The sequence below is a fragment of the Monodon monoceros genome, unplaced genomic scaffold, assembly GCF_005190385.1.
Source record: "Monodon monoceros isolate NGI ecotype Baffin Bay Population unplaced genomic scaffold, NGI_Narwhal_1 Super_Scaffold_15, whole genome shotgun sequence".
NCBI classification, from domain to species: domain Eukaryota; kingdom Metazoa; phylum Chordata; class Mammalia; order Artiodactyla; family Monodontidae; genus Monodon; species Monodon monoceros.
This window is the reverse complement of record NW_021703771.1, coordinates 28680030-28695832: the sequence shown is the minus strand read 5'-3', so window position 1 is coordinate 28695832 and position 15803 is coordinate 28680030. Positions and strand designations below refer to the sequence as shown.

The 15803-nt window shown below is 39.6% G+C and overlaps 1 protein-coding gene across 7 annotated transcripts in view; it reads right to left on the bottom strand.

Moving 5' to 3' along the window:
• The window catches only part of KLHL32 (kelch like family member 32), a 233436-nt gene that overhangs the window by 123283 nt on the left and 94350 nt on the right, over positions 1-15803 (bottom strand). For 5 of the 7 annotated variants that reach the window (XM_029224082.1, XM_029224080.1, XM_029224081.1 and 2 more), the window contains exon 4: positions 10710-10817. The exons of the other annotated variants lie outside the window; for them this stretch is intronic. Coding sequence is in view for 4 of the 5 variants with exons in the window: in XM_029224080.1 (XP_029079913.1) it covers positions 10710-10817 (108 nt within the window). In the remaining variant the exon portion in view is untranslated. The remainder of the gene's footprint in view (positions 1-10709; positions 10818-15803) is intronic. 7 annotated transcript variants of the gene reach the window in all.

The following is a 15803-nucleotide window of genomic DNA, read 5'->3' as shown; positions in this document are numbered from 1 at the left end:
TCAAGAAAGAACACAATTGTAATGATGTCTGATTAGAAATATTCCAAACAGGAGTTGCTGCCCATCCACCATAGCAAAGGAAAAACTCAGATGGACAGGATAAAATAAAAAACATCTAGCAATGGAACTTTCTGCCAAAACAAAGAGACACAAATGCACAGAAATGCAAAATACACCCTGAGTTAGCTTAGTGGGGTGGACCTACTATTTTGAGTTGCTGTATATTATCTGTTTCTACTTTGGAGGACATCAACTAGAAAAGAAGTGATTGTTTCTTGCCCCGCTTATGACAATAAAACCATTATCAAGAGCATACAGGGAATACTTCTCTTTCAATTCCCTGTCCTGGCAGTAGGGTGGAGGTGGGAGGTAGAAAGTGTGGGAAGGAGAGAGGAGGACCCAAGGGCAACAAATCCAGATCATTTAAATGGAGTTTTATAGAACAAAGACAAGGTTAAAACAGAGCGGGGCCACACTCATCCTTGTCATCTATTACCACAGTGTTCTGTACGCATGAGCTCAAGCACCTTGGCCCACAGTGGGTTCCTCAGCACAGAACTGATGCCAAGAAAGATTATAAATGCTGTAAGCATATTGTTCAAACACATTTTGTTTTCAATAAGTGACTGAGTTTCACAGTGTGCCAAAGGAAAATGTCTGTGCTTGAAATGTGGGCTATGACTCAAGCAAAATGCTAGACTAACGCACTGGAGTCTGACTCCATTTTTGATGTGTGACTGCTGACAGCTCTCAAGCCCCACCACTCCCTCTTCCCTGCTTGCCCCACACCTGGAAGAAAATATACAAGAAAGTCTGAGTCCTCTCTCCCTTGATGCTGGTGGAAGCTCAAACCACACAAGCCCCCGCCCGCGTGGACAACGCTCCAGCCCCACCCCCCAACCACAATAGACACCAAAGCCGATCAATCACCCCTAACTGTTCTCTGAAGTCATTTTTGGACCTACTGGGGTCCACCCTTTTATCCCCAGAAAACCTCACTATGTGAGTACCCTTTCCTATCTTCTTGGTGCACGTGTGGTGTTATCAGTCTCAGTATCTGAGTCAAATGTTGGGTGGGTGAGAGGGCCGTTCTGTTTCTGCAGAGCGACTATCAGACAACTAAGAAACCCCAAACTTGCAAATTACTAAGGAAAAGCCAGGAAACACTTTTTTTTTTTAAATCAAAGTATCAGTTTTATTACCAAGTGGGAAAGCTGACCGCAGAAGTGTGGCCACAGTTATACGTCCTCACACAGAGACGTTTTAGAGATTGTTATGCTGAGCAGATAGCTTTGTAATGCCTGCAGTACAAACTGTACCCTGAGTCCTTTCTGAGAAGACAGCACACACGGATTTCATGAGGGAGAACTGGCTGACACGAGGTATAGAATGTCAGAACTGACCCTGCTTTACAGGTAGGGGGCCTCCCATATGACTTCACTTTGCCTGAATCTCTGCCCTCCATGAGGAACAGACAGGCTTCGGGTCCAGTGGCGTTATTCTTGGGTCCTCAGCTGAGAAAAGTAAGTTTCTAGGGATCAGTCAGGATCCGGACTTTTAAAATCTCACTTCTCAGTTTTTCACAATAAACGTTTAAGTCTCCAACCTGTCCTTACCACTTTTGGCCACCAAACCATGTCAAGGATTTATCATTTTACTTGACATCTTGAGATGCCATAAAAATTTCATTTGGCATCTGGTTCTTATCTGTCAAGTTTGACACTTTCCAGGAAACGATGCATGGGAACCTGTAACATCTACACCCCATAACAATAAACAGACATATCTGCTTGCTTGTTTGTTTCAATAATCCACTGATAAAAGAGAAACTCCCTCCAAAGGCAATACTACAGAGTTTCAAAAGATTCAAGAAAGTGAAAACTCACTGATGGAATTCAAACTTTTTCCCTTCATTTCACTCTTCTCACACTTTCTATGTCAACAATCCAGTTACGGACTCTGGCACAGCTCTGACAAGAATTAACGTAAGAAGAAAATAATCACTTTCTGCACAATTCAAAATATTCTTCCTTGGAATGTGGATTTTAGACTGTGTGCTCTGGAGCCTGGGGCACAGTGAGGGCGCCTCAGGGGCCTCTTACTTGCCAGGCTTCTGCAGGTACTTCCAGGTGAAGAAAGGATTCTGCAGCTAAAATATTTAAACCACACGAATGGTCCTAATGCTGCTCCCAAGAGAAGCATTTAAGAAAAATATCTCCCAGGTTTCTTCCATGTGCTACCATTTAGTTCAACCAGGCTATGTTTATAGGTAAATCTGATGGGGACATTTTCTCATGTAAAGTGAGTGACACATCTATCCCTGAAGGAATGGGTTTATGAGAAGGCAGTTTCAAGTAAGACTCCTGTGACTCTGCTGCCAGGCCTGATGCTGGTCTCTGGAGAAAAGTATTCTAGTTGTAGAGAATAAATAGTTTCAGTGATCATCAAAATCTAATGCTACAGTGTCTGCCTTACTAGGGCTATAAAAACAGTCACGTGAACACATTAGGGAATCAAATGAGAATCAGGAGGAAAACCTTTACTATACAAGAGCATGAAAATTAAGGGGAAATTTCTTTTATTTTTTTTTTAATTTTAATTTCATTTTTATTTTTTATACAGCAGGTTCTTATTAGTTATCATTTTATACATATTAGTGTATATATGTCAATCCCAATCTCCCAAATCATCCCACCCCTCCTTACCCCCCTTAGTGTCCATACATTTGTTCTCTACATCTGTGTCTCTACTTCTGCATTGCAAACAGGTTCATCTGTACCATTTTTCTAAATTCCATATATATGCGTTAACATACAATATTTGTTTTTCTCTTTCTGACTTACTTCACTCTGTATGACAGTCTCTAGGTCCATCCACGTCTCTACAAATGACCCAGTTTCGTTCCTTTTTATAGCTGAGTAATATTCCATTGTGTATATGTGCCACAACTTCTTTATCCATTCATCTGTCGATAGGCATTTAGGTTGCTTCCATGTCCTGGCTATTGTAAATAGAGCTGCAGTGAACACTGTGGTACATGTATCTTTTTGAATTATGGTTTCCGCTGGGTATATGCCCAGTAGTGGGATTGCTGGGTCATATGGTAATTCTATTTTTTAGTTTTTTAAGGAACCTCCATACTGTTCTCCATAGTGGCTATATCAATTTACATTCCCACCAACAGTGCAACAGGGTTCCCTTTTCTCCACACCCTCTCCACCATTTGTTGTTTGTAGATTTTCTGATGATGCCCATTCTAACTGGTGTGAGGTGATACCTCATTGTGGTTTTGATCTGCATTTCCCTAATAATTAGTGATGCTGAGCAGCTTTTCATGTGCCTCTTGACCATCTGTATGTCTTCTTTGGAGAAATGTCTATTTAGGTCTTCTGCCCATTTTTGGATTGGGTTGTTTGTTTTTTTAATTTTTTCTTTTTTTTTTTTTTTTTTTTGCGGTATGCGGGCCTCTCACTGTTGTGGCATCTCCCATTGCGGAGCACAGGCTCCGGACGCGCAGGCTCAGCGGCCATGGCTCACGGGCCCAGCCGCTCCGCGGCATGTGGGATCCTCCCGGACCGGGGCACGAACCCGTGTCCCCTGCATCGGCAGGTGGACCCTCAACCACTGCGCCACCAGGGAAGCCTGTGTTTTTTTAATATTGAGCTGCATGAGCTGTATATATATTTTGGAGATTAATCCTTTGTCCATTGATTTGTTTGCAAATATTTTCTCCCATTCTGAGGGCTGTCTTTTCATCTTGCTTCTGGTTTCCTATGCTGTGCAAAAGCTTTTAAGTTTCATTAGGTCCCATTTGTTTATTTTTGGTTTTATTTCCATTACTCTAGGAGGTGGATCAAAAAAGATCTTGCTGTGATTTATGTCGAAGAGTGTTCTTCCTATGTTTTCCTCTAAGAGTTTTATAGTGTCTATCTGGCCTTACATTTAGGTCTTTAATCCAGTTTATTTTTGTGTATGGTGTTAGGGAGTGTTCTAATTTCATTCTTTTACATGTAGCTTTGTAGTTTTCCCAGCACCACTTATTGAAGAGACGGTCTTTTCTCCATTGTATATCCTTGCCTCCTCTGTCATAGATTAGTTGACCATGGGTGCTTGGGTTTATCTCTGGGCTTTCTATCCTGTTCCAGTGATCTACATTTCTGTTTTTGTGCCCGTACCATATTGTCTTGATTACTGTAGTATAGTCTGAAGTCAGGGAGTCTGATTCCTCCAGCTCCATTTTTTTTCCTTCAAGATTGCTTTGGCTATTCAGGGTCTTTTGTGTCTCCATACAAATTTTAAGATTGTTTGTTCTAGTTCTGTGGACTGAATCTGTAGATTGCTTTGGGTGGTATAGTCATTTTCACAATATTGATTGTTCCAATCCAAGAACATGGTATATCTCTCCATCTGTTTGTGTCATTTTTTATGTCTTCCAACAGTGTCTTATAGTTTTCTGAGTACAGGTGTTTTACCACCTTAGGAGGGTTTATTCCTAGGTATTTTATTCTTTTTGTTGCAATGGTGAATGGGATTGTTTCCTTAATTTCTCTTTCTGATCTTTCATCATTAGTGTATAGGATGCAAGAGATTTCTGTGCATTAATTTTGTATCCTGCTACTTTACCAAATTCACTGATTAGCTCTAGTAGTTTTCTGGTGGCATCTTTAGGATTATCTATGTATAGTATCATGTCATCTGCAAATAGTGACAGTTTTGCTTCTTCTTTTCTGATTTGTATTCCTTCTATTTCTTTTTCTTCTCTGATTGCCATGGCTAGGACTTCCAAAACTATGTTGAATAATAGTGGCGAGAGTGGACATCCTTGTCTTGTTCCTGATCTTAGAGGAAATGCTTTCAGTTTTTCACCATTGAGAATGATTTCACCATTTGCTCTGGGTTTGTCATATATGGCCTTTATTATGTTGAGGTAGGTTCCTTCTATGCCCACTTTCTGGAGAGTTTTTATCATAAATCAGTGTTGAATTTTGTCGAAAGCTTTTTCTGCATCTATTGAAATGATCATATGGTTTTTCTCCTTCAATTTGTTAATATGGTGTATCACATTGATTGATTTGCATACATTGAAGAATCCTTGCATCCCTGAGATAAACCCACTTGATCATGGTGTATGATAAGAGGCAATTTCTTTTACTTTTCAATTCCCAATTGCATGAGCAGAGTTATACCTAAAAAAAAAAAGTATTTTTCACTTCACAGAGTATCATACTTTTCCAGATTTCCAAAGACTTCAAAATATTAATAGTTACACAAAATATCCTTGTGAAGACTGTACTAAAGCATTCTCTGCATCAGAGGAAGGTAATTAGGATGTGTGTCCCCACAGAGATGGATTCTTCCATGATGTTAAGGAACCAAGGGCTGGAGTTATTGGATATGAAGAGAAAAGCAGGGGAAAAACAGATACCAAAGAATCCTTTTTATCTGTCCAGATATGATGTAGCTGGTTCATGGCTGACAAGATTTTCAGTACCTGGAGGGGTACTCCTGGGAAATTTCAAAGGAGACTACAAATCTCACTATCGTTTAGTGCATAGTTTCTCTCTTTACTGCGTTTCTGGAATCTCTCCATCAGACTGCAAGGGACAAAACAGGTGGAGAGTTCTCAGGAAAGTAAAAGGAAGCTAGCTGGCTTGAACCCCTTGCTCTACTATATAGCACAGTACTTGGCATACAGCCTATCTTCCCCGACATCATGGCAACCAGAGCGCTGAAACAGTGAACTTCATTGTGGTTCTCAGTCCTATTTGCTTTCATTTGGGGTCCGTAGCTACTCAAATTCCTAGAGGTATATCCAAGACCTTTGGGATTGCATGTGTCCTTCCACCTTTTGAGAAGGGCTCTTCTCTCTATGAAAGGGTCTAGGTGTTAAGTGCTCCTCACTCTGGCTGGTTTTCTCAGCAACCCTTGTTGCTTCTGGGTGGCCGACCTCTTGTCCAGTTTGGACAGGGATTCCTCCCCTCAGGCAACATCTCCATTAGAATCCTTTTTCCCCCTTCTTTTTCATGTCTCTTCTACTCAGGACTGGTCTGAAGCCCGAATGAATTCCTGGCCAGAGGTGGAAAGCAAGGAGATTGGGGAGGCCGTGGTAACAGGGTCCTCTTGCTCACCAGAGTAAGTGAGAGTTGGTTTTCTTAGGTTCACTTTGTCCTTTTCTCCCTAAGGCAGATCTGCCCAGTGACAGTTTACATCATACCCTCTGCTTTGAACCCAGCTCCCAGAGCCAGCCCAGAACAGGGCCTGCAGAGAAGCCTGGCTCCTCTGCCCTCCACGGCCAGTTCCACTGCACATGGCTGTGCAAGGTCGCCCACGAGGGCTGCAATGCATGTGGGGCTCTGCTCAGGCTGTACCCCAAGCAGTGTGTGCCCACAGGAAGCGCACGCCTCTAATTAGTGCGAAGGCAGAATGTGTGTGTTCCTTGATAAGAAAAGTGCATGTATTTTCAGAGGATGTATTAGCATTAGGAGGAAAATTTGATTTTTCTTTAAAATTTCCTGGATGGAATCTGTGACCAATTTTAAGAAGGCTATGCTTTAGAACAGTGTGTAGGAGGAACACACACACACACCTTGTTACACAGTGGCACTCATTCATCACACCTACTCTATACTTCCAATTTCTTTCCCAAAGCAGCAATCATTTTCAGACACTTAAAATACTTGACATTTTATACTATGCTTACTACAACAGACTAAAGGTATAATCAACTGTCAGTAGAAATATCTATAGGTAGATAAATACAATGTTAACTCTGATTTTTACAAATCTACATGTATATCAAGGCTAAAGACCATATATCAGCGAATGTCTGCAATAGTAAATAACAATTAAGAAATTGAAGAACTACACTTTTATCCACGTTTCCATATTCTAAACTCTTTGCTTAATGTTAATTTCATTTTCAGAGTAAGAGAAAGCTTTTTTGCATTTCCCAAGTATACCACAATTCCACTTTTTGCCATCATCTATGCTCATGTCTCAAAGGGAAAACAGATTTATTATAGTCATTTTGGCGTTTAAGAAACCAAACTGCCATGGATGTCGTCCAAGAAAGACTGTATCAACTTCCACTCTGCAGCAAAGAATAATCACATACAGAGTACAAGTGTAGCAACTCGAAGTCTTCGTGAACTGAGTGTTGGAAGAGCACCCAGGTTGAGAGAACCATCAAAAAGAGTTCACTCTTGGGCTTCACTGGTAGCGCAGTGGTTGAGAGTCCGCCTGCCGATGCAGGGGACACGGGTTCGTGCCCCCGTCCGGGAAGATCCCACATGCCGCGGAGCGGCTGGGCCCGTGAGCCATGGCCGCTGAGCCTGCGAGTCCGGAGCCTGTGCTCCACAACGGGAGAGGCCACAGCAGTGAGAGGCCCGCGTACCGAAAAAAAAAAGAGTTCACTCTCTAAAATGTCCAAACACTTCCCTGCCTCCTTCAATAAAGTATAACAAATATGATTTAACCCTGTCTTAATGACATAGAACATTAAGAAGGGGTTAAGAATAAACAATGGATTTGAAATTAAGAGGACTGGGTTTGACTCACTGGGTCGACATGCCCTGGGAGACTGATCTTGGTCATTCACTACACCTTCCGGGGCTTGTCATCTTTAAGAGAGGATCACCGAATTCCTCAGAGCTGTCTAGAAGATTAGGCTGCACAGCATACGTGAAGTGCCTAGGGCAGTGCGCCGGCTCTTGCAGAGGGTGCTCCATGAAATGCCAGCCCACTTCTTTACCCCTCTGTGCACAATCTGAACAGATGAGTTGCTGCTGTATATGCTGCAGGGCTGTCACCCCTGTGTGGAGGCACATGTCAAGAGTGGGTCACTGGGCAGAATAAATGCAACTCTACATCTTGCCCTAGAGTTTTTTTTTAAGCACTTACTTGGATATATGTGTGAGTGTGTGTGTGTGTGTGTGTGTGTGTGTGTGTGTGTGTATAAAAATGTATTCTTATTTGATTTCCTTTTTCTCATAAAAGTGAAATATGAGCATATGACTCCCAGACAATAGGATATGGCTGTCTTTCTGCAAACTTCTTCTTTCTTCCCAAGCCGTCTCCTTACCCTTCAGAAAGTCAGCTCCCCTAATGCCGTTATGCTATCTTCAGCTCACATTTCATAGATCCTTTGTGCCACAGACACTTCATATACATATACATATGTGTGTGTGTGTGTGTGTGTGTGTGTGTATATCATTAAGAGCAACTTTATTCATAATCACCAAAAACTGGAAGCAACCAAGATGCCCTTCATATATCCACACAATAGAAGGTACTCAGCAATGAAAATGATCTATCAAGTCACAAAAGACATGGAGGAACCTTAAATGCATATTGCTAAGTAAAAGAAGCCAGAAAAAGTCTACATACTACATGATTCCAAGTATATGACATTTTGAAAAAGGCAAAACTATAGAGACAGTAAAAAGATCAGTTAGCAGTTGTCAAGGGGAGAGGGGGAGAGATGAACAGGTGAGGCAAAGGAGACTTTCAGGGAAAGGAAACATATATATAAATTTATTTATATATATATATATATGTTTACATATACAGACGTTTATACATATATACATGTAAACTTAGCCATTGTGAAAGAAACCACAAAACAATCAAAGCCAACAATAAGGCAGCCACTTATATCTGAGTGTGCGTTTTACCTCAGCGTTCACAGCAATTTTTGTGCTCTTTTGTTTACCAGTGATTTAAACACGCTTTGCAGTCTATAGCCTCTAAGCTTAAACCATTTCGTTGTTAATGCATCTAAGTATAGAAACTACTTATTTGGGTAGCTTTATCAAAAAACAATATTTACTATTGCATCCCCATTGCACACCAGTGAAGTGTGAGCTATGGGTTATCAATCGTACTTTAGAGATGGGCAAATGCAGGTATAGCTGTAATTCAGGTGTGAAGAAAGAAATATACACAAGACACAATTTATAGCTGATGTCTTTCTTTACATCTGTAAGCCAAAAAGCATACAACACATTATTCACTCACCTCACTAGGAATATGTTTTGGCAACTCTGTGAACAATAACTGTCTGTGTTAATTTCCTAAGGCATGATATTTGGTTGGGCTGACCCTGAATCTGTGATCCCTCTCCCTTCTATTTTCCTTTGTACCTGCTACTCGATGGATGACTTTTTCCTTTCTATCACTATTTTCATTTCAGCTGCCAGCGTTGCCTCAGTTATCCTATGAAACATATCTCAAACTCTAGCAGCTATAGAAAAGAGAATGGATAATATCATACACTTTAATAAGCCTCTAAAGGAAAAAATTTAGTAAGAAGGTGAACTCCCAACATTCTTCAAGACCCAAATACCACGTTCTCTGTAAAGATTTGCACTGATCGCCCAGTTAACCACACCCTCTTTTTTGCTCCCACTATGTCTTATATTCTGCTTCTATTATACCTCCCATCACAGTGAGGACATGGAATTATGTATATAACTCTCTCCCACCAGGATGTGAGCCTGCCAAGAGAAGAAACCCTTATTTTAGCTCAGCAGACACTGAACATAAGCTGGATGAAATGGAATTAAAGAACAAAACTCTATAAAAGAAGATAAACCTCTAGTCGGTATCTGGTTTGATGTAGTTGAGTAGTTCTCAAATGAAAACAGCGGGTGAGAAGGGTGGGCAAAATGGGTGAAGGGTGAAGTTATTTATATTATAACTGAAAGGTACAAACTTTCGGTTATAAGATAAATAAGTCCTGGGGATGTAATGTCTAGCGTGGCAACTATAGTTAACAATACTGTATTGTATTTTTGAAAGGCACTAAGACAGTAGATCTTAAAAGTCCTCATGACACAGAAAATTTGTAACTATATGTGGTGATGGATGTTAACTTATTATAGCAATCATTTTGCAATATATACATATTTCAAATCACTGTGTTGTACACCTAAAACTAATAGAATGTTACATGTCAATTATATTTCAGTTAAAAAATAATTCTAAAAGGAAGGGTTTTGTGTATTCTAATAATTGTTGCACTAACATGAAATTAGATACGAACCGTGAAGCTTCAGATTTGGATTTATATTGTCTTTATGAAGTTTTGTTTTGATTTGCTATGATAGTCATACACTGACATGGCTTTTGTATTCTACTAGTTGTCACTATTATTCTTTCATTTTAAAAAAGAAAGAACACGACTATTCTCTGAAGATTCCTATAAATCCTATAACAATTTTAATGATGAGCAACTTTGGCTTTCATACCATCACATTCTAATCTATTACTTGAGGCCCTGATCCTGAAATGTATGTAGAGGACAGGGTGTCAAGATGCTAGACGGAGCTCTTTACAGCTTTAGATTCTTTTTTTTGGGGGGGGGGGGGGGGGGGGTGTTCTTGTTTTTAAGCCAGTAAAGCCATGATTGAGTCACTGAGCTTCAGTGATGACAATGAGAATTCAAGTTATCTTCCAAACTCTTTCCCACATAATAATTCTTCAGGATATTTTAAAATTACACCAGCAAGCAACTGAGCTAAGATTAAAATATTTAAGATCAAATTATTTTACTTACCTTTCCATTATTTTAGTTGTAACCTTAAGTAGATGTAAAACTTTTTTTAACCTCAAAGTGAATAACAAGAAAAATCCCTAAATCTCATGAATAATCTCCTCTGTTTAGGTGCAGTTAAAATGTTAAGCCTCTCAGATGACGTATGGTACCATACCTGTCCTGTGTATGCAAATTCCAGAGCTTGCTTTAAGCCGAGGCTGGTCACACCGTGTAAATTCACCTCGTCAGCACCACTTTCCACCATACAAAGACTGAACATGGCCTGAGGTGGGAGAGAAAGGAAGACAGTTACGGGACTTAAAAAGCAAGAGAACAAGACAAAGTCCTAGAGAAACTAGGAAAGAAAAAAGTTTTACACGTTAAAGACTGATTTTGGTTTTTGAAATGCTTCTGCAAAACTTCCTTCACACAAGCCCCTGCAAATCACTTTGCTGTCCAAATAGTTACAGTAACACACAGATGGCTCTGCACACCTCACACACAGAGCGGCGCTGAATCCCACAGCTGTTCTCTGGGGTGACTTGTGTTGAGGCTCTCTCCCTGAACTCATTCTCTCGATCCTGGCGTCCCACAGCTAACCTGATATGGGTAGCAATCCCGAACATTCTTGCCATAAGACATGGAAAGTAGTGCCTTGCCTCCTGACTTCTCTGCCCTTTTTTCTGCCTCACCTCAAGGACGCATCTCATCCTTCTCATGTGCCATAGATCACACCCTCTATTCCAGTGGTTCTCAAAGTGTGGCCCCTGGGTCAGCAACATCAGCATCTCCTGGGAACTCTATAGAGTACAGATTTATGGAGCTCCAGCCCAGACCTACACAATCAGAAATTCAGAGTGGGACCCAGCAATCTGGGTTGTAATGGGCCATCCGAGAGACTCTGATGCTTACCTGAATTTGAGAACCACTGTCTAAGTTATTCAGTGATCAATTTGCCTCCAAACCAATTCTCCAAATGGCCAACTTACTGAAAATCAGTTTGTCAAATGAAAACTCTGAAATTTAAAAAATGCAGGAATTCCCTGGTGGTCCAGTGGTTAGGACTCCACGCTTTCACTGCTGAGGGTACGAGTTAAATCCCTGGTCAGGGAACTAAGATCCTGCAAGCCATGCAGTGTGGCCAAAAATAAATAAATAAAATAAAATGAAATAAAATTTAAAAAATGAAAACTTACCAAGTTAAACAAATGAATGGGCTCCCCCCCCCCCAAAATAAAGAAACCACACTAATTTGTACACCTTTTACAAGTTTGACTTAACAGGTAATAGAGATAATATTCAATTTTGGGTCACTCATTATGAAATGCACTATTTAGAAAAGTGTACATCTATGTAGTGAAGAATTAACCTTACCCAAAGGGAGGTCTGGCCTTTGCCTTTGGTTTCTAGAAGGTAATCTAGGCCTTTGGAATATCCTGCCTGATAGGAGCACCCCTGTTTCCTGGGGCTTTGGCCACTGACAGTCTAACGACATGATTTATGACAGGAGCTTTGGTCCACACTGTATCAGCTGTGACCTAGTGGGAAGCAGCCGCATAGCACAGGGAGATCAGCTCGGTGCTTTGCGACCACCTAGAGGGGTGGGATAGGGAGGGTGGGAGGGAAGGAGACGCAAGAGGGAAGAGATATGGGGACATATGTATATGTATAACTGATTCACTTTGTTATAAAGCAGAAACTAACACACCATTGTAAAGCAATTGTACTCCAATAAAGATGTTTAAAAAAATATATAGAGGGACAAGAGACTAAAGGTATTAGTCTGACCCCCAAGAGAGGCTGGAGATGAAAGGTCAGGCACATAGGCAGTCTGTGACTGAGCACCCATAAAAACTCTGGACACCAAAAACGAGTGAGCTTCCCTGCTTGGCAGTCCTCTGTGCTTACTGTCACAGAGCGTGGTCAGGAGGGGGTAACGCAATGGCTCCACAGGCGGAAGAGGGCCAGAAGCCCCATATTTGGTTCCCTTCTGGACTCTGCCTTCTGTGTCTCTTCCCTTGGCTGATTATGATCTGTATCCTTTCCCTGTAACAAGCCATATCTGTGAGTACACAGCCTTCAATGAGTAATGTGAGTCTTTCTAGCGAATGACCGAACATGAGAGTAGTTTTAGGAATCTCAAACTTGCATTTGGTATCAGGAATAAGAGGTGTCTTGAAGGGATTGTCTCTTCCGATTTTGCAGTTTGGCTAACTTCTTAGAAGTAAAACAAAAATCAAAACGAACAAACAAACCAACCCTCACTGTTCTGTGTGACAGGATTTAAGTTCATACCAAATCTTTTTAATTTTAAAAAGTCATTTTTTTGTTTTGCCAATGGATTAATATTCATCTTCTAGCATTTTTTTATTCTGATAAATTCATTTTTGATTCTCAAAATTCTTTACATTTTAAATTAATATGTATGGGACAAGTGGTTTTAATTGATGGTCCATTATTCTTTCTGGAGGTCCTCATTTCTATCTCACACAGCAGAGTTGTAAGTTTCATAATGAATAAGATTCTCTTTTATAACTTCTAGTTAACCTTTTAACTGTTAGAAATACACAATTTGAGAAATTTTGTAAAGAATATTTTAAATGCTTATAATTTGAGAAACTAAAAAATAACATTCAAAGTATCCTAAAGACACTGGGAGTATGTAACATGTAACATATGCAATTATATTTGCTATATTAAATAGCAGACATTCAGAATATATTTAATTCAAAAATTCACTTTATCATGAATAAATGAAATCTAACATTCCTTTAGAAGCTGTTAAAGGTGAATGGCCAATATGGTAAATTTGACAACTTGGTTAGTGAGTTGATCTGACTTCCCACTGATGCCACTGGCAGTTAAGGTTAAGAACACTAGACTCGAAGTTACATAATCCTTGGTTTAGTGAAGTACAGTGATTAGAAGCAAACATGTAACCAAACAATTCTGAGTTTGAACACTGCCAACTGACTAGGAAAAACACATACCTTCTCTGTGATTCAGTTTTCTTATCTGAAAAATGGGGCTAAAGATTGTACCCACTTCATGAACTTTTGGAAGATTATATGATAGTACATATAAAGTACTAAATACAGTGCCTGATACATGGCAAGCTCTTAGAAAAATTTATATTTTATAATAACAATGAAATAGAATGAAGTTTATCTTATGTATTCTCTGGTTAAAAGGATTGACATATCAGAAGTATCGGTTCTGAGTCTTGTTTGTTTGTTTTTGCTTTGTTTTGTTTTTTAAATCAAGTATGGCTATAGATAAAAAATGCTAATAGGAAATTGACTTAATGTTAAGTGGATCCTGCTTATGCATTTGTAGAAGATCTGAAATTTCAAAATTAAAAAGCACAGGTCACAAAAAACTTTCAATCTGTCTAATTCTAAATTTGATTCTAGATTTCGTATACCTGCTTTTAAAAGAAACTGAAAGAAATTTCAGCTGTTTTCAGTGTCCATTTTTTATTATATGAATGTTTCAGTTTTTAATATTCCCCACATTAATTTCTTTATTCAGGTCTTCCAAGTTGTAATTGCACCTGATATGGTAACCAGCTGCTCTCCATCAACCCATATACAGAGCAGGACAGAAATGATTCAAACCGCAAAAAAATTATCTGGGTTAATGAAGTGGAAAAAGTTCCTGAGAGCAAAGGTTAAATAAGAGAACACGCGGCCAAGGGAGTTTTTTGAATCTGCTTTCATAAGGGTCTTTTGGGATTGACATGTACACACTACTATATTTAAAACAGATAACCAACAAGGACCTACTGTACAGCACAGGGAACTCTGCTCAATATTCTGTAATAATATAAATGTGAAAATAATTTGAAAAAGAATATATATATATATATATGTATAACTGAATCACTTTGCTGTACACCTGAAACTAACACAACATTGTAAATCAACTAAAGTCCAATATAAAATAAAATTTTTTTAAAAAAGCAACTATGGCAAAACTGGCATAGAACAGGTATCTGTCCTCAACCAGAGACTTGTGAACTACTGAACTTGAAACCTGGCTTAGCAGAGTTAGGGAAAGAATACAACCCCTTAAATAATGTACATACATATTTGTACATGTTTGTATAAGCAACAAAGCAACACCAAATTGGTCACTGTGGTTATGTTATAGAGTATGAACTGTAGAAGGATAGGAAGAGACCATTTACATATAGTATTACTTGGATCATTACCATGAACATGTGTTACCTGTGTATTTCTAACACCGGTCTTTTGAAACTTTGTTTTATTTTTAATGTTCAGGGTTGTACAGGAAGACACATATGATTCAAATCCTGGTTCTATAACCTACTTTGTCATGTGGGCAACTTACCTTGAACATGTGACCTTTGGCTAATCTGTGAACTTTTCTGAACCTCAGGCCCTTTACCTGTACATGGGGATCATACCAACCTCACAGGGTTGTCTTGAGGTTTAGATACAATTATGCTTAATGTCAAGAGTAATACCTGGTACATAGAAGGTGTTTAATAAACAGAAATTCTTATTCTAATAATCCAGGCTGATTGTCCTACTCTCCCATGTCTCCCTTTGATCCCAACTGGAATGAGAGCTAAGAAACAAACCCCCCGCCCCGCCACCACCCTCTGACCAAATCCATTCCTTTCTAAGACTTTCCTATTGACGATTTTCACTCAAAATTCCTATGTCTGGCTGCAGGACTTCACGTTCACCACATACTCCTACACCCTACTTTAAGGACTGACACCATCAGAGAAACCATCACCCCTATTTCTAAAAACACCTAACTTCCATTCTGATATCATATCATAGAGTCTTAGAAATTTAATGTTACAAATTTAACATATAATTCTTAAAAATTAGAAAAACTGGTTAATTAAAAGATAAAAAGGGAACTATTAAATCAAGGTCAATGTCTTTTAAGTTTAATAAACTTAGAAGGTACCTCAATTAGGAAAAGCCTCATTGGATACCACCAAAGTGAGGAAGAACCCCAGCCATTTGACACAGCGAAACACTAGCTGCCTAGGCTGCCTAAGCTTGTGAAACAACGTCTGGAGACCTGCTAGAGACCATGGGGAAGGACAGAGACTCCTTTGGTAGCAGAAAAGGTGGTAAGACCAAGGGTGCTATCTTTTAGCATCAAACTTATTGAAAAGGTAAACTGTAATATGCATGAAAGTGAGTACCATATTTGTCTTCTTCACCATGGAGCCCCTAGACACTAGCACTGCATGCATGCAATAAATACAGGTCAATGAATGAAT